An 18,498-nucleotide genomic window follows, 5' to 3' on the forward strand; every position below is an offset into this window, starting at 1 on the left:
ATGACACAAAAGTTGGTGGACGAGTTGGTTAAGTGACAAGAACATGCCGATTCAATTTTGGTTCATGTCCGAATCCAGATTCGGCCTATCGGTGGGATAGAAACCATAAACTGTTCAGCCTGGTGGAGGTGTGCTCTCTACTGAGTGCCGTTCTAGTTTCTTGTGCATCATCGCATGACCGTGGTTGGTTTTGCTTCAGGCAGATCAAAGAGACAGATTATGAACTTGAATCCTTTTTATTGCAAACTTGAGCACAGATATTTCCTGCTTTTTCCACGATTATAAAATGTGATATGACAGGAATGAGGAACTCATTAGCGGGCAGAATGTATTCTCAGTCATTCACAGACTGAAGATCTACGGTTGGAGAAGTGAAAATGTCCAATGTGTTGCAGTTGTGTGAAGGAGGTGGTGTAGGTGGCACGTTGGGCAGAGGAAGCGCTTTCCAGTTCACCTGTATGGAACATGGCACATGTAACATATATGTTCTATACATGTCACAGTCTTGCATCGATCACATGGAAGCCACAAATGGGCAAATGGAAACTTTTAATGAAAACGAGTAAGATATCCAACATAATTTATAAAGGACTACTTTCCCACATAATATAGTATAATAAATACTACTGATGTATTTGATTGAAAGCCTTCTGGTCGACTTGGAATGAGCTCCATGATGATGAGACCGAAAGGGCTGAATATCTGTACATATGTCAGTTTTATCAGGAGAGGCACCCGAGGTTCACCACCATCTTGTATCACCCACTCCTCTCTCTGCATGCCGATCATATGCCCAACTGTGTCTCTTCCCTCTCCTCTCTCTCTTCCTTTCCTTCATTCACTCATTCCTTTGCATCTCCCGATGTCCCTTACTTTTTCCGCACGTGAAATTTGCATTTATGTGTATTTAAATTATACAATGGACTACAAAATGTAAATGTTTTATGATATTTGTTATATTATATCACCTTCATCTATCAATATTGTTGAAATGAAGATCAAATAGCTGTATGTTGAAATATGTTGAAAAAGTCAAAACTTTACATGGGGTGTACTTACCTTTTCACGTGACTGTATATATATATATATATGGGGGGGTTACCCCATTGAGACATAATGCACAGGCACAGGACCCGTGGGGCTATTGATGGTATGGGCGTGGCATGCGCTCGGTTGTTGGAGCCACGCCCCCTTAAGAGTGATTTGTGTTATAAAAGATGCGTGAGTTCCGGAAGTGAGTTAGTTCTGTTGGAAGAAAGGAGCTTTGAACTAGCCAAGTAGTGTCTTGCCCTCTCGTTGTCCGCAACTCCTACATATATATATATATATATATATATATATATATATATATATATATATATATATATATAGATATATATATATATATATATAGATATATATATATATATCCACGATATCCATTTTTCCGTTCTCCAACCTATAGCTTTGTCTTTAAAAAACTCAACGTTTCGGCCAGCAACCCAGCAAGCGCTGAGCCTCCACTAGCCTTCATCAAGAGAAGTTCCCTTGTTCACCTCCTCCCAGATATACCTATGGCATGCCCCCACCAGTACACTGCATATATATATATATATATATATATATGGAGTGGAATATCTTGTTTTTCTAAACAAGACCATATTATGTAATAATGAGTTTTCATGAAAAATGTTCCAACTAATCCCACCTTCCCTTACATCTCAGGTTCTGACTGCGACAGGCATGTAAAACTATAAATTAGTTGGTCAAATTAATCTATCACAAGCGTTGTCAATTTCGAGCACTCACAGGGAAACGCGTTGCAAAGGAGGTATTGCAATGCACATCGATCGGAGAGATGTTGTAGAAAGCACGAAGCAGGTGCATATTCTTTGCTTCAGTCCAATTGATCTGTTTGTACTGATCATTCACGCTCATTTGTGAACACATGCAAATGTCCTCCTTGCCGTACCTGTGGTGAAGTTATTCCCACATGTGGTGTGAGGTCAGGAACATATGATCATCAATCCATTCAGCAAACATTAATTCAGCCAATCATTTGTGCCATGACAGTTTGTCGCTCCAACTAGTTGACCTAATGATGTGTCAGTGGAGACGCTCCAACTAGTTGACCTAATGATGTGTCAGTGGAGACCCATTTGAAGTGAACAAGTGTATTTACCTCATTTGGTGAGTGAAGTGAGTGTTTTCCGCCAATGACCACACATGAAAATCAAGGCAGGTTGTGGATTGAATGAAAGAAATGAAAACAAAAACTCAGCAGATGCAGTTTGGCCAGTAAGTTCATGCAGCGTATATATGCATATATAGAATGCCTTTAGAAAGTCCACACCCCCTTTCAAAATGTTCAACTTTTGTTGACTTATAGCCTGGAATTAAATTGCATTAAATCAGACTTTTTCCACCTTTATTTACACATTGTAACCCACAACTTACAAGTGAAAAACAAATTCTAAAAAATTCCGAAAATTAATTAAAAATACAAAACTAGGATATCTTGGTTGGATGAAATCTAACTTGATGAATATCTGAAATACCGACTTCTTTCCTGGAAGTCCTAGCAGTGTCCATGCATTTTTATCACCCCCACCCCCCTTTCCCATGCCTCCTCCCCCCAAAGTCCTCTCCCTCCCACACATCTCCCGATGTCCCTGTTCTATACTGTTGTACTTGTGTGCTTCCCCCTCTCTCCCCATTTTGTCTCCCACTCCCTTTATTACATGTCTTATGTGTCCGTTTGTTTGTTTTTTGTCGTTAATGTTAGCTCTTACACGAGCCTCGATTTTGTATACAACAACAACAAAAAAAAGTGTCCACCCCCCTTATAATAGCAATTGTAAATTAGCTCAGGTGCAACAAATCACCTTCAAAATCACACACCAAGTTAATTGGCCTCCACCGGTGTTAAATGGTAGTGATTCTGATTATTTCAGAATAAAATCAGCTGTTCCTGTAGGTTTCCTCTGCTGAGTAGTCCATTTCACAGCAAAGACTGAACCATGAGCATATTTTAAATATTGCATGTTTACATAATATACAGCCGGACCTCTGTATCAGGTTCCGTGGTTATAACAAAAACTCAGAACATGTTTTCATCAGTGCATATTCACCCTGTATTTATATAACACATTGCTGCAAACCCCAGAAAAAAATAAAGATCGCTTGATCCCAGCAAGATGAATGCAGACACAGCATCATACATTCAACATTCCTCTAAACACAGATGAAATTGCCAAAAACAATTATCCAAAACAAAAAAAGAAACAATAATTTTATTATTCCATGCATCTTTGCATCGCTCTGGTGGTGAAATATGCTTCCGAGGGACGCCGCCAAGGAAAGGGGGTGGAAAACACTGAGCGGAGCGAGGCTTGCTTAGACCCGCCACCTTGGAACAGTCAAGGGAAGAGGCTTGGAGAGACGGAATTTAGGTTTTTTGGAAACGGAATTTATGCTTTGCATCAGCGTTTTTTCTACCCAGTAAGGCATGCCTTCTTCATCATCTATTAAAAGCATCCAGAATCATTACTGTACTGTACTGCGTTTATCGCTGGGTTGGGAATTGAACCCAGATCAGAAATAGAGTCGCTATCTCTCTTACAGTCTATGAAATAAATCATTGTTCATTCAATTCAATCACCGTAGCAAAAAGGAAAGATGTTAACAGCACGATAACTCGAATTGGCTGATGTGTTGTCAACGATGTGGAATGTGGGAACAGCTACAAGAATATCATAATCACTGTTTGTTTCCACTTCGGTATAGAAGTTCCAGATCTACCCTCAACATTAGTCTTTGACTTAGAATCATAATATCTGCTTCTTAGCATTGCCGAGCTAACGATTACAATGTAAACAGTAGTTTTATTTTCTAACTTTTAAAATATTTACATTAAACATCACAATAGCTGTAAACTGTTAAACAAAGAGCTCATTCTGATTACTCATTGTTGATATTCTTCCACTTCTTTATCAAATATATAAAGCTTATATTAAATTTTTTATGTCTGCACATAAGATCCATCCCAGCTTCTGCATGCAAGCATGCCCCCACCAGTACATTGTATATATGTATTATGTGGAAAAGGGAGTGTGGGGAGGAGGGATCCATAGCTAGACTGGTAAGCGTAACGTGGTTTGTTGAATCGAGTAGTTTGGATTGCCATGTTTCAGGGACCTCTCAGAGTAAGTTGTTTTGTTAAAAATGATGTTGAGGAGGCAGCATATGTAATTTATAGACAGAATAGTTAGGGTAATATTGTATGCATAAACACCTCCTGTTTTTGGGTGGGGCCAAGTAATGCTATCCCATCACAAAAAGGCAAAAGTGTTGCACATTTCAGAAAAGAAACACTCTCTGCTCACCTTCACTCCTTCATTCCTCTTTTCTCCTGCCTCTGGAACAAACTCCCTCACTCTCTTCAATCCCACTCCACCTTCCAAGTCTTTAAAACAGCTGTTCACCACCATCTCTTATCTTCCCCCATCCAAAACCTTGATCTTTTCTACCCCCGCTAATTTCACCCCAATTCCCCTTTTTGAAATACCAACTTCTGTCCTGGAAGTCCTTGGTGTCCTTGTGCTTTATACTTCTCCCTCCCCCCCCCCTTCCCATGCCTCCTCCCCCCAGGCCCTCTCCCTTCCACACATCTCCCTGCTCTCGGATGTTGTGTTTGTGTGCTTCCCCTTTTCTCCCCATCTTGTCTTCCGCTCCCTCTTTTTGTGTATTTTGTTTGTCTGGTCGATTTGTTTGTGAAGTAAATGTTAGCTCTTTCACGAGCCTCGATTCGGTATACAAAAAAAAAAAAGGCCATCACAATCTCTCAGGCTGATGTGTGCAAGCCATTGTGGCATAATGCACTGTAGGACCCGGAAGCAGGGAAAGACATTTGTTTTTATTGGGGCCGCCCCGTAGGCAGGACTGCCTGGAGGAGGACTCCACCCAGAAGGATGAAGAGACAATGAGAAAAAGGGCACACAAGAGCTCCTGTTGTGCAAGAGGACTCTCGGGTGAAGAAGAAGCGCCTAGATAGAGGGTCACGAGGGTTTGTTCTTGGCGCATGTCTCAAGGGAGTGGAACCTTTTGGGGACAAAGAAGGCCACTCTCTGCTTTCTCTGTTTTGCCTCATCTTTGCATTCACTTTGCCGTTAGCTTCCTTTGTCGTTGCTCAAGGAGGACGGCTTTCAGAAATGTGGATGCTGTCCCCAGCTACACACACACCACACCATCACTCTGCATCACGCACATGCCAAAAGAAAGTCCTCACCTGCATTATGCTATTGTTGTATACATGTGATCTGTGGTGCCTAGTGTCGGTTATTTTCATGTACCTATATTTCTTATGCCCTTGTATGTAAGTTTCCGTGTCTCCATTTCCATGTTTGTGTCTGTTGATTCGTATGATTTATTCCGAACTGCTCATCCGATTCAACTTTTACCCCATATTCTTTATAAAGAACTCCTTTAAAAGGTAAGACACGTGTAAAATCCATCTGCCTCCTGTGTGTGTGCCGACAATTTCTGTTGAATTGCATGGTTTGTACCGAGTTAGAAATCATTACTGTTGGTCAGAGGGTGCCCTGGGTTTGAGCCAGGTTCATAAGTGTTAAATGCAAGTTTGATTTATGGAGGGGTTTGATGTGGAACATAAACAATATGGGCCTTTGAAAATCACTGAATTCCGCCCCTATTGTTGGCAAGTATGTGCAAAAACCATAGTAACAAGGAAATTGGGGTGGCCTGGACATTTTTCATGCCTCCCAGATAGGATTGTGGAAAGAAACGATGAAAAAAAAAAACTTTTAAAGAAGCTATAAGTACAGTGCCTTCAGAAAGTATTCACACCTTTTCACCTTTTGTTGTGTTACAAACCCAATTTAATCCAAATCCAGTCACTTATCGATACATAATACCCCATTAATGTCAAAGTGGAATATTTTTTAGAAATGTTTTTTTAATCAATTTTCAAATTGAATTAAAAATGAAATACAGAAATATTTAATTTACACAAGTATTCCCCTGAGCCAATACTTCATAGAAGCGCCATTGGCAGCGATTACAGCTTTGAGTCTTCTAGGGTATGTCTATCAGCTTTGCACATTTGGATTTGGGGAGTTTCTCCTATTCTTCCTTGCAAATTTGCTCAAGCTCTGTCAAGTTGGATGGAGAGCTTTCGTGACCAGCAATCTTCAAGTCTTTCTTCACATTCTCAATGGGATTCAAGTCTGGGCTTTGGCTGGGACACTCAAGGACGTTCACATTCTTGTTCTGAAGCCATTCCAGTGTTGCATTGACTGTATGCTTAGGGTCATTGTCCTTTTGGAACATAAATTACATTTTAATTACACATTTTAGCTCTTACATGAGCCTTGATCTTGTATCCAATATATATATATATATATGTGTGTATTTGCAGTGGTCAGAGGTCTTTTGCACTCTGAAGCAGGTTCTCAAGGATTTGCCTGGATCTGGCTCCATTCATTGTTTCCTCTATCCTTACAAGTGTCCCAGTCCCCGCCGCTGAAAAGCATCCCCATAGCATGATGCTGCCACCACCATGCTTCACAGTCGGGATAGTGTTAGATAGGTGATGAGCTGAGCTCTGTTTCCGCCAGACGTAGCACTTTGCATTCAGGCCAAAAAGTTAAATTTTGTCTCATTTTCGTTTTCCCCCATAATCGTCATAAATAAACCCTTTAAAAGGTAAGAAACGTATTCGAACCATCTTACAATCCTGTGTGTGTGCCATCAATTTCGGTTTATTTGGGCGACCTTGGGGAATGGTAATGAGTAGATTAATTGAAGTGAACGCAGTCATTGGAAACAGTTGAGCCATTTGCAGGGTGAAATATCCCAACACAGACTGTTGTGTGTGTGTGTGTGTGTGTGTGTGTGTGTGTGTGTGTGTGTGTGTGTGTGTGTGTGTGTGTGTGTGTGTGCGCGTCTGACAGGATGGTACATAGGTGCTGTTGTTCCCTTTGAACTGTAGTCTTTTTTTGATTCCCGACCCACCAATAAACTTTATAAATATATGTAAACTTTATAAAATTGTATATATAATTTAAAAATCTGGTATATTATCAAACAAAGAAATTGCAAAAATGCAACCACTCATTTCCAAAACACAACAAAAAAGTAGTAAAACAAATAATATAACAATAAAAACCCACTCATAGAGCGACACTTGGCAAAAGAGCACAAAGTAGAGTGGCATTCAGGAGAGCATCCTTTTGACCTCACAAATAATTGGTGGTTGAATTCAGTGACCTGATATGCAAATCGTCTTCAAATATTAAGTTAATCGGGCGAAAATTGACAATTTTCGAAATTCGGCCTATGTTGACCTTTTGGCCGATGCTGATCTCAAAAATAGTTGGTGGTTGGTTGATTTAAGTTCGCTGATAGGCAAATCCTATTGTAATTTCAAGTGAATCGGATGAAAATTGAGGATTTTAGGAATTCGGAAGAAGTGTTGACCTTTGGTCTATGTTGACCTTTTGACCTCAAAAATAAATCGGATTCTGTCGGAACACCAACTCTATCATTTGGTGAAGTTTCGTGAAGATCAGTTTAAAATTCTGACCTGTAGGCAAGTATAAGTGAGTGGAGAGGCAAACAAACAAACACACACACACACACACACACACACACACACACACACACACACACACACACACACACACCGGAGTGATCAACTTACTTATCAAATTTTTTTTTTTAAAGTAATAAAAAATAGTGCAATGTTTGCAAAGGATTTACTTGTTTAGAAAAGAGAAGAATTTGTGCAGGTGAGTAAGACTAGGGTCGCTCTTGCAGAGTTCCAGATCAGTGCGAGGATAATAATGCATGTAATTCACACACATCTCATCCGAGATCGCAAAGCCACCCTGGAAGGCATAAATGAAACACTCTGATGCACCTTATGCACACTTGTCATTCATAAATGAGGTAAAACGACGATGTTGAACCTCCTCTCGCTAGATTAGTCAGGAATTTTGAATTTGGCAACGGTAAAAACCTTTCCCAGATGAAGTTTATTTCCCCTTTTCACCATGACATGAAACTTGCACATATTTTCATCCTTTTCAAATGTAGTTTCCATCCGGTGTCACATTTTCCCCAACGTTGGAAGAGTTTCCAGTTTCCTGCTGCCATGAGAAAATGCCATCTTTTAGGACCTGCAACTATTTTTAAAGGGGCAAATGTTTTTGACGTCGCCCTGCCCTCCTCAAGTCAACTTTCCAGCTATAATTTGCAAAGCCTTATTATGTTTAGCGCCTTTGAATGTTTCATTCCCATCCATATCATACCAGAGTGACTGTGTCTCTATCTTCTGTATTGTACTCGCACGACGTAACCAACAGATCACCCTGTCATGAAATGGGAAGAGGGAAATGTGAAAATTAATATCAGGCAACTTATTAAATTTAACAAGAAGAAAAACACATGAAATGTCAAAGCTCCTGTGGTTTTAGTAATTTTGCTGTACGGAGTTTAAGGCTGTCTTTGGTCGGATTACAAAACAAAATCTTCTGCACATGTATACTCTCATGATTGTATTGTCTTTGTGCCAAATTACTGGGTCCAACAAATGATTTAAAAAAAACTTGTAAAACCCATTTATTTTTCACCTGTTTCACGTGGTTTCAGTTTATTTATTTATTTTTGCTTCTAATTCAGTGGTTCCAATAACCTCTGGTTCACCGACCCCGGGAATCCACGTCACCATAGTCTGGGGTCCTTTTTGGGGAAAGATATGAGTAACCCTAACCCAAATCTCTGCACCTTTCCTTCTGCTTTCAAAGTGCAGCTTCCAGGTGAAGTACAAGGTGTTTTGTACAAAAGGAAACGATGTACAACGATTATTAGCATTTATTAGCCCCCGTTGTACTTAGTCCGAAACGGTAGCTTATTTATTGGGTCTCGTCCGTCCATCTGTACGTCCGCCCACAACCATATCTCGGAGATGTACTGTATCATGTATGGACCGATTTTGTTCATACTTGGCACAAAGACAATACATGATGGTGTACATATGCACATCATTTTGTTTCGCAATGCGATCAAATATGGCCGACTGTTAGACTGGCGGCCATTTTAGTTGTAAAAAAAACCCAATGTTGAACACGTCCTCAACAATTTCTCGGACATTCATTGACCGATGTTGTTCAAACTTGGCACACCGATAATGAATGATGGCTTACATATATGCACATTATTTGATTTCGAGATCAGATACAAGATGGTTGACTGGCAGCCATTTTGTTACTTAAACGTGTCCCCAACAATTTATTGGACATGTATGGTCCGATTTTGTTCAAATTTGGCCAAAGCACAGTACATGATGGCATACACGCGCACCTCACTTTATTTTGCGATCTGATCAGATATGGCCGACTGGAAGAATGGCGGCCATTTTAGTTGTATAAAAAACCCGATATTGAAAACGTCCTCAACCATTTCTCGGATATGCATTTACCGATCTCGTTGAATAGCAGTATTATTGTGTTGTTGTTGCTAGAATGTAGTAAATGAAAATTGTATTTTATATTTTATCATCTGTGTGTATCTGAAAATGTCACCCAAGCAAATATATACAAAAGAAAAACATACCGGAAGAATGTGGACTTCTTTTTTTAGTCTTCGTATTTCCTGGTTGGAAACAAAACCGAAAACAAGTTTTACTGTAAGGATTGTGTAAGTTAGGAGACTGTTCCACCCTGAATGTAATGAGGATGCCAGAGACGTGATGTCATCCTGTGGGCTAGTTTAACAAGGGGAAGACTTTCAGAGTGGCTGCCTCGTGGTTTCTTCATCGGGTTTAACAAGGTGTAATCTCTCCTGCCAGATGCCATCTGCTGCAGTAAATGTAAGGCTGCTGAATATTGTTCCAGAGAACCAGAGTAGCATACCTGGAAGGAGGAATTGTAATGAGCATCTGCGTTCAGTGTCTGCACATATTTTCCAGCACGGAAGAGGTGCGTAAACACCTTACGTCCTGCCAGATGTGTGTGCAATTGGCTTGCGAAAACCCATATGCCTTGTGTTGGCAATGCCTGGGGGAGCAAATTGGAACACATAAATAGGAAAATGTTTTACAAAACCCCACAGTCTTACATTAATTATTAGGTTTCCACCGAGATCTGATGTTGTTGTTGTGATTTATCTTCACCATGTTCCAGGCTCTGCCATGGATCATGAGTTCATAATGTGTGAGAGGGTGCCAGACCTCAAATGGCCAAGGACAAGGCCAAGGTGCTGGCCAATTTGAAATTTTATAGCTTAAAGGAATGTGTGATACCTCTACAGTCTGTGCTACCTTCTACCATCCTATCGGACCCACTGAAGTCCTCACCTGGGCAATGATTCCGATTCCATAAGTTTTCTCCAAGTGCAACTTTGACTATAATGAAAAGGCCACAAAGTTATGACTCACTGTGGAAGTGCAGCTTGAAGGGCAGTATCCAGATAAGGTGAATGCAGCTTGACCTGGAGGTATGGCCTGGCGAGAGGAGTAGACAAGTCCGGCCTCCATGACGCCAGCATCATACTTTCGTAGTTGTGGGGTTATATGAAGGCGTATTCCAGAGCTATCCAATGAAGCTTTGGGGGACAAAAATATTTAATTTTTTTTTATTATACCAAAAAACTTCCCGCAAGTAACTTCAAATGAGTAAATATAACTTCCCCCAAGCTCAGTGGCTGTGTTAAGTGTTTGTCTCGTCAGTATGTCCGTGTGTGATTGTGTGTGTCACTCTATTATGAGCCTTAGGCCATGTATAAAAAATTAAATAATTTTAAAAGAGACCCCCCCCCTACCTTCACCATCCCCATACTCCTCTCCACCCTCCCCATTGTTACAGCCAAACACCAATGATTAATTACTTTGTTAATTCATTCTGGCTCCGGGGGCAATTTCCATTTCCTCATAATAGGGCCTAATTAACTGGCCACAATAGAGAGTATTACTTAATTACATTGAATAATAAAAATAACTTTAGTAACTATATTGTTTCCCCAATGGCTCAACCGATTTCTATAATTAAAATACAATCTTCCTTCTGCTGAACAGATGCTCACTCGAACCGAGTTCGCTTGAACAGATGATGATGAAAAAAACAATCTCCATTTCACTGCTTGTTATATCAAGTTGAAATGTATTTGTTTAAACAAGATAGTCCATCAAAAGTTAATTATGTTGCAACAAAAATTGTTATAACGCGTGTTCCTTATAATGAGACACTATTAGTTATTAGTACGGACCTGCAGAACATCCACACAATGTAAAATGTGACCCAACCACCACCTAACCCCCTTCCTTCCCACAAACCCCAAGTCATCAACACCTCACCCAAACCACCGCAAGTACTCAACCTCCACCACCCAACCCTCAGTTTCCATTCCCCTCCCCACTCCAAGCTTTCAAACCCCTTTCCCCAACTACTCAACACACACCCCCCCCCCCAACCTTAAATCCTCAGCCGCCCTCCCCCACCACAAAGCCTCAACCCCCTCCTATCTGTCCCATTTTGCTCTCCTTCCCCCTCCCAACCCCAACTCTATATCCTCCCTTATGCCCTTCGCAGTCCCACATCGATCTTTGAAACAGCGGAATATTTAACTATTTTGCCCTCCCCGATCATGCTATTGCCAACTTCACAGACACCACAATCGAAACAGCAACAGCACGGCTTCAACATGCATGACCTATCACGGCCACCTGTCTCACTTGCAATGACGTGAGATATGCGGAAACCCCGTGGAATTGCAACTCTCAAGTGACCACGAGCAGCTTAATTTGGCCAATAAACAACTAAACAATTTCTCTTCTTCCTTATGTGTTACATCAATGTAACACATTGATACAAGTAAATGATAATGGATATTTTCTTTCACAATCTCGCAAGATTCCCTGAACTCCTCAGACAAAGACCTTTATAATGATATGGGTTTAATGGCCCTTAGTCGAGTTGTCCAAGAGAAAATAGTCAAAAATAATAGCAAGGACCCACATAACCTCCACGGTAAAGCCATTTGCTCAAGAGAATGCCACATAGTTATTTGTGTGGTGTATAAGAAAACAGACCGCAGCCTCGATCGCTCCAAAAAAAAAAAAAAAGGTTTGAAGCAAGCACGTGCCCATGCCTATGTGCTTATATAATACGTCGTGGTTGTATAGCTGTGATAGATTCCAATTGCACTGGCCTATAGGATGACATGGGAGGCCTGAAGCCTTGGGACTGAAGGCTGAGGCCTATAACTACTGTCGGCTTCACAAGGCTCGTGATGTCTATCAGCTCCAACCTTTTGATACATGATGACCCTTGTAACAGTCGTTTTGGTTGATTTGTACTGAAAGGAAAACTTATAGGGAGGGCATGCTGATTGTGAAATAACAGCTCCGAAGATGTATTTGGCTTTGCATAGCACCAGCATGGCGGCTGTACGATTTATCAGGTTCCAATTGTGGGTGGAGTCAGGCAAGCTGTCCACCCAATGGGTGGAAAGGAGAGTCACACACGGACAGACGGAGAAACAAGCATATAATTATTATTTAGAGAATTGATCTATATAGGTTCTGCAAACCCACCATATCCCACCCTTAAAAGAGCATTGAAGAGGGATATTGAAATTTGTGAAGATTAAATGATTAAAGTGTTCCTATTGTGTTCTTTCGATGTTATAAATGAAATCACAAGGTGTTTGTACTCCCGGTTAAAAAGTAAGGCCGTAATTACTTGTAACAGCAACTGGAACATGCTTTGTGGAACTCACTGTCCAGAAGTAGCGGGTTGTGGTAATGAATTTCAAGACGAAGGAATGGCGAGAATCCCGGCCCTCCCATTGGCAACCCTACATCCTCGGGATAGTAGAAAGGCTGTATAAAAGGGCAGAGCAGGTATTACGGACAAACTGACACGTTTATTGAACACCATGAAGAAGTTTTCAGCACTTCAACTGTTTCATTTTTGTTTCTCCTCAGAATTACTGTTTACTTGATTCACCATCCCCCTATTTTCCATATGTATCTTTACCTCCACCACCGTAAGTTTTCACCCATGGTTTGTACAACTATCGGGGAAGCCTCTTCGTGGTGCCAAACACCCAAGGCAAGTCGGGGGGCAAATTTTCCCCATTACTCCCTGCTGCCCGGATTCGTCAGGGCAGCACGGTCACAGTCAGAGTTCCAATCGGTCCCCAAGAACCGGCCCTTTCCCTCTTGTTTCTGTCTCTTCTTCTTCTTCTTCTTCTTCATCCCCTCTCTCTCCCTCTATCTCTCTCTCTCTCTCTCTCTCTCTCTCTCTCTCTCTCTCTCTCTCTCTCTCTCTCTCTCTCTCTCTCTCTCTCTCGTGGTCCTGATTTCATGAGGGCAGGCATACACCATCCTGGATGTGGGGGATGTCTGGGTCGCTCCTGTGAGATCGAACGGCTGTCTCTGTGCCACGGGCTTGTTTGAGAGAATTTTCCGGGCTATAGCCTACAACAATAACAACAACCCCTGTTTGTCTGTCTGTTTGTCTGTCTGTGAGCAGGATATTTCAAAAAGTTATGGACGGATTCGGATGAAACGTGGTGGACAGGATGGGTGTGCGACAATAACAAATTGACTAGTTTTGGGGAAGATCCAGATCTGATCATTTTAAGTGATTCTTCACCATTGAGTGATAGGGGCAAAAACGATATATAGCACTATATCTCAAAAAGTTGTGGACACGTTCTGCCAAAACTTGGTGGATGTGTTCAGAAGGTCACATAAACAAGCCGATTATATTTTAGTTATGATCCGGATGTGGATTTGGCCTATTTGTGGGATACAAAACATAAACTGTTCAGCCTGGCAGATGTATGCTCTCTACCGAGTGCCATTCTAGTCAATGTTCTGTATTTTGTTAAGTTATCAATTACTGGCATCTTATCCTGGAATTAAACTAGTGAAGAAGTATGTTGAGTACCTTTGCACCAAGAGCCCAGGCAGCCAAAACGTGACGGCAAGAACGAAGACTCCTTGCCTTCATACCAGTGTCACATGGTCCACTGTACTTTGCTGGAGGCTCCAGAGCTGGATCACACTGGAAGACTTCCATGTGATGGACTAAGTGCTCATTTCCTCGAGATATCACCGGTTCAAACTGGGCACACAAAGGTTAGTGCAAGGTATGCTATCTTTCTAATTACTTACTTTTAATACATCTACCCCCTCGAGTAGATTTTGCAATAACCTTGACTGCGATGAAAAAAAATACACACCATGACAATGTGATGTTTCCTCGTCAAACCGACATGAACCACATGGCACCAATAGGTCGTCTCCTGTTGAGGAACTGCCACCCTGGGAACGATAATCTCAAGAAATGAGACATTCGGATCAAGATGAGGAATAGGAATTTCAGATCCTGCCAGCTGGACCATGCGCAGGGAATGAGGCAGGTCCATTAGGTTGATCTCCTCAACAGAACTGAAAGGACGATTTAAATAAGAGAAAAACACGTGCGTGGTACCATCCTGTAACACACAAACACAATTTGTGACATTTTATTTTGAGTGTCGTGCAGGATTGAAAATGTTGGCACAGGACAAATTGTCTTGTGTATATATGTATATATATATACATATATATATATAGTGCCTTCACAAAGTATTCAGACCCCTTCACTTTTTTCACATTTTGTTATGTTGCAGCCTTATGCTGAAATCGTTTAAATTCATTTTTTCCCTCATCGATCTACACTCAATACCCCATAATGACAAAGAGAAAACAGGATTTTAGAAAGTTTTGCAAATTTATTAAAAAGAAAAAACTGAAATATCACATTGACCTAAGTATTCAGACCCTTTGCTATGACACTTGAAATTTAGCTCAGGTGCCTCCCATTTTTCTTGGTCTTCTTTGAGATGTTTCTACACCATGATTGGAGTCCACCTGTGGTAAATTCAATTGATTGGACATGATTTGGAAAGGCACACACCTGTCTATATAAGGTCTCACAGCTGACAATGCATATCAGAGAAAAAACCAAGCCATGAGGTCGAAGGAACTACCTGCAGAGATCAGAGACAGAATTGTGTCGAGGCACAGATCTGGGGAAGCCGACAAAAAAATTTCTGCCGCATTGAAGGTTCCCAAGAGCACAGTGGCCTGCATAATTCTTAAATGGAAGAAGTTTGGAACAACCAGGACTCTTCCTAGAGCTGGCCGCCCTGCCAAACTGAGCAATCGGGGGAGAAGGGCCTTGGTAAGAGAGGTGACCAAGAACCAGATGGTCACTCTGGCTGAGCTCCAGAGATCCTGTGTTTAGATGGGAGAAACTTCCAGAAGGACAACCATCACTGCAACACTCCACCGATCTGGGCTTTATGGCAGAGTGGCCAGAAGGAAGCATTTCCTCAGTGAAAGACACATGAAAGCCCACCTGGAGTTTGCAAAAAAGCACCCAAAGGACTCTCAGACTGTGAGAAACAAGATTTTGTGGTCTGATGAAACCAAAATTGAACTATTTGGCCTCAATTCTAAGCGTCATGTCTGGAGGAAACCAGGCACCGCTCATCACCTGCCCAATACCATCCCAACGGTGAGGCATCATGCTCTGGGGGTGTTTTTCAGCAGCAGGGACTGGGGGACTGGTCATGGTTGAGGGAACAATGAACGGAGTAAAGTACAGAGATATTCTTAATGAAAACCTGAAACAAAGCGCTCAGGACCTCAGACTGGGCCGAAGGATCACCTTCCGACAGGACAATGACCTAAGTACACAGCCAAGACAACACAGGAGTGGCTTAGGGACAACTATGTGAAGGTCATTGAGTGGCCCAGCCAGAGCCCTGACTTGAACCCAATCGAACATCTCTGGAGAGACCTTAAAATGGCTGTCCACTGACGGTCCCCATCCAACCTGACAGAGCTTGAGAGGATCTGCAGAGAAGAATGGCAGAAAATCCCCAAATCCAGGTGTGCAAAGCTTGTTGCATCATACCCAAGAACTCTCGAGGCTGTAATCGCTGCCAAAGGTGCTTCAACTAAGTACTGAGTTAAGGGTCTGAATACTTATGTCAATGTGATATTTCAGTTTTTACTTTTTAATAAACTAGTGTGACTCGGCACGCCCCACGTGCCTCACCACACGTCGTTTCTGAGGGATAGGCAACTTTGACCATTTCAGTGTCTTTTGGGTATTTTGGGTCTTCATGGTGTTTTGGGTCTTCAGGGCCATTTGAGTCTTCAGAGTGTTTGGGATCATCTGGGCCTTTAAGGGTGTTTTGGGTCTTTGGGGTGTTTTGGGTATTCGGGGTCTTCAGGGGCTTTTGGGTCTTAAGAGTCTTTTGTTTCCTCTGGGTCTTTAAGAGTATTTGGGGTATTTTGGTTCTTTGGGGTATTTAAGGGTATTTTGGGTCTAAAGGGTCTTTAAGGGTCTTTGGGGTCTTCATGGTTTTTTGGGTCTTCAGGGTTTTTTGTGTTTTGGGTCTTTGGGATCTTTTGGGTCTTCGGTGTCTTCAGGGGATTTTGTGTCTTAAGGGTCTTTTGGTTCATCTGGGTCTTTTGAGTCTTCAAGGTCTTTTGGGTCTTCAGGGTATTTTGTGAACCTCAGGGCCTTCAAGGGTATTTTGGGTCTTTGGGGTGTTTTTGGGTATTTGGGGTCTTTGGGGTCTTTGGGGACTTCAGGGTATTTTGGGTCTTCAGGGTCTTCAAGGGTCTTTGTAGTTTTTTGTTTCCTCTGGGTCTTTAAGAGTCTTTGGGGTATTTTTGGTTCTTCGGTGTGTTCAGGGGATTTTCCGTGATGAAGTGATGATGCGATGCGATGTGATGCGATGATGCGATTTCCGCGATGAAATCTCCCGCGATGAAGCTAACTCCGAGGACATTTCACTTACTCACCGCAGGCAGGTTGGTGGTCTTTCTGTCTTCTACCGACTCCTATCCGGCCTTGCTCCCCCAGCTTTCACCTCAGATCCACTTTTTTGAAATACCAACTTCTTTCCTGGAAGTCCTTGCAGTGTCCTTGTGTTTTATACTTCTCCCACCCCCACCCCCTTCCCACGCCTCCTCCCCCCAAGCCCTCTCCCTCCCACAGATCTCCCGATGTCCATGCTCTCAAATGTTGTGTTTGTGTGCTTCCCCTTCTCTCCCCATCTTGTCTACCACTCCCCTCATGATATATTTTGTGTGTCTGTTAAATTTTTTGGTGTGATAAATGTTAGCTCTTTCACGAGCCTCGATCCTGTATACAAAAAAAAAGGAAAAAAAGGGTGTTTTGAGTCTTCAGGGTGTTTTGAGTCTTCGGGGTGTTTTGAGTCTTCGGGGTGTTTTGGGTCTTCATGGTGTTTTGGGTCTTCATGGTGTTTTGGGTCTTCAGGGTGTTTTGGGTCTTCAGGGTGTTTTGGGTCTTCAGGGTGTTTTGGGTCTTCAGGGTATTTTGGGTCTTCGGGGTGTTTTGGGTCTTCAGGGTGTTTTGGGTCTTTGGGGTGTTTTGGGTCTTTGGGGTGTTTTGGGTCTTCGGGGTGTTTTGAGTCTTCAGGGTGTTTTGGGTCTTTGGGGTGTTTTGGGTCTTCGGGGTATTTTGCGTCTTTGTGGTCCTTTGGGTCTTCGGGCACATTTGGGTCTGCAGGGTATTTTTGAGCCTCCGGGCCTTCAAGGGTATTTTGGGTCTTTGGGGTGTTTTGTTTCTTCGGGGTCTTCGAGGTCTTTGGGGTATTTTGGGTCTTCAGGGTCTTTAAGGGTCTTTATGGTCTTTTGTGTCTTTGGGGTATTTTGGGTCTTCGGGGTATTTTGGGCCTTCCTGGTCTTTTGGATCTTTGGGGTGTTTTGGGTCTTTGGGGTCTTTGGGTTCTTCAGGGTATTTTGGGTCTTCAGGGTGTTTTGGCTCTTTGGGGTATTTTGGGTCTTTGGGATCTTTTGGGACTTCAGGGTATTTTGGGTCTTCTGGGTCTTTTGGTGTTTTGGTGTACCCAGAGTCACCGAGTGTCAGTGTACCCAGAGGTAAAAGGTCAAGTGTACCCAGAGGTAAAAGGTCAAGTGTACCCAGAGGTAAAATGTCAAGTGTACCCAGAGGTAAAATGTCAAGTGTACCCAGAGGTAAAATGTCAAGTGTACCCAGAGGTAAAATGTCAAGTGTACCCAGAGGTAAAATGTCAAGTGTGCCCAGAGGTAAAATGTCAAGTGTGCCCAGAGGTAAAATGTCAAGTGTACCCAGAGGTAAAATGTCAAGTGTACCCAGAGGTAAAATGTCAAGTGTACCCAGAGGTAAAATGTCAAGTGTACCCAGAGGTAAAATGTCAAGTGTACCCAGAGGTAAAATGTCAAGTGTACCCAGAGGTAAATTGTCAAGTGTACCCAGAGGTAAAATGTCAAGTGTACCCGGAGGTAACATGACAAGTGTACCCGGAGGTAAAATGTCAAGTGTACCCGGAGGTAAAATGTCATGTGTACCGGGAGGTAAAATATCAAGTGTACCCAGAGGTAAAATGTCAAGTGTACCCAGAGGTAAAATGTCGAGTGTGCACAGA

At 42.2% G+C, this 18,498-nt stretch overlaps 1 protein-coding gene across 1 annotated transcript in view; it reads right to left on the reverse strand.

Annotated features, from left to right (window-relative positions):
• Window positions 1–217: 217 nt before the first annotated feature.
• Window positions 218–18,498, reverse strand: part of DBH (dopamine beta-hydroxylase) — a 31,967-nt gene continuing 13,686 nt past the window's right edge. Inside the window, exons 3-12 of the mRNA XM_068098472.2 lie at window positions 14,248–14,502; window positions 13,953–14,129; window positions 12,775–12,877; window positions 10,436–10,602; window positions 9,912–10,055; window positions 9,613–9,651; window positions 8,310–8,369; window positions 7,759–7,886; window positions 1,789–1,951; window positions 218–454 (exon numbers count right to left, since the gene is read on the reverse strand). Coding sequence (XP_067954573.2) covers window positions 335–454; window positions 1,789–1,951; window positions 7,759–7,886; window positions 8,310–8,369; window positions 9,613–9,651; window positions 9,912–10,055; window positions 10,436–10,602; window positions 12,775–12,877; window positions 13,953–14,129; window positions 14,248–14,502 — 1,356 coding nt within the window. The 3' untranslated portion in view covers window positions 218–334. The remainder of the gene's footprint in view (window positions 455–1,788; window positions 1,952–7,758; window positions 7,887–8,309; window positions 8,370–9,612; window positions 9,652–9,911; window positions 10,056–10,435; window positions 10,603–12,774; window positions 12,878–13,952; window positions 14,130–14,247; window positions 14,503–18,498) is intronic.

The sequence above is a fragment of the Myxine glutinosa genome, chromosome 13 (genome assembly GCF_964187855.1).
Source record: "Myxine glutinosa chromosome 13, kmMyxGlut1.1, whole genome shotgun sequence".
Classification (NCBI taxonomy): Eukaryota; Metazoa; Chordata; class Myxini; order Myxiniformes; family Myxinidae; genus Myxine; species Myxine glutinosa.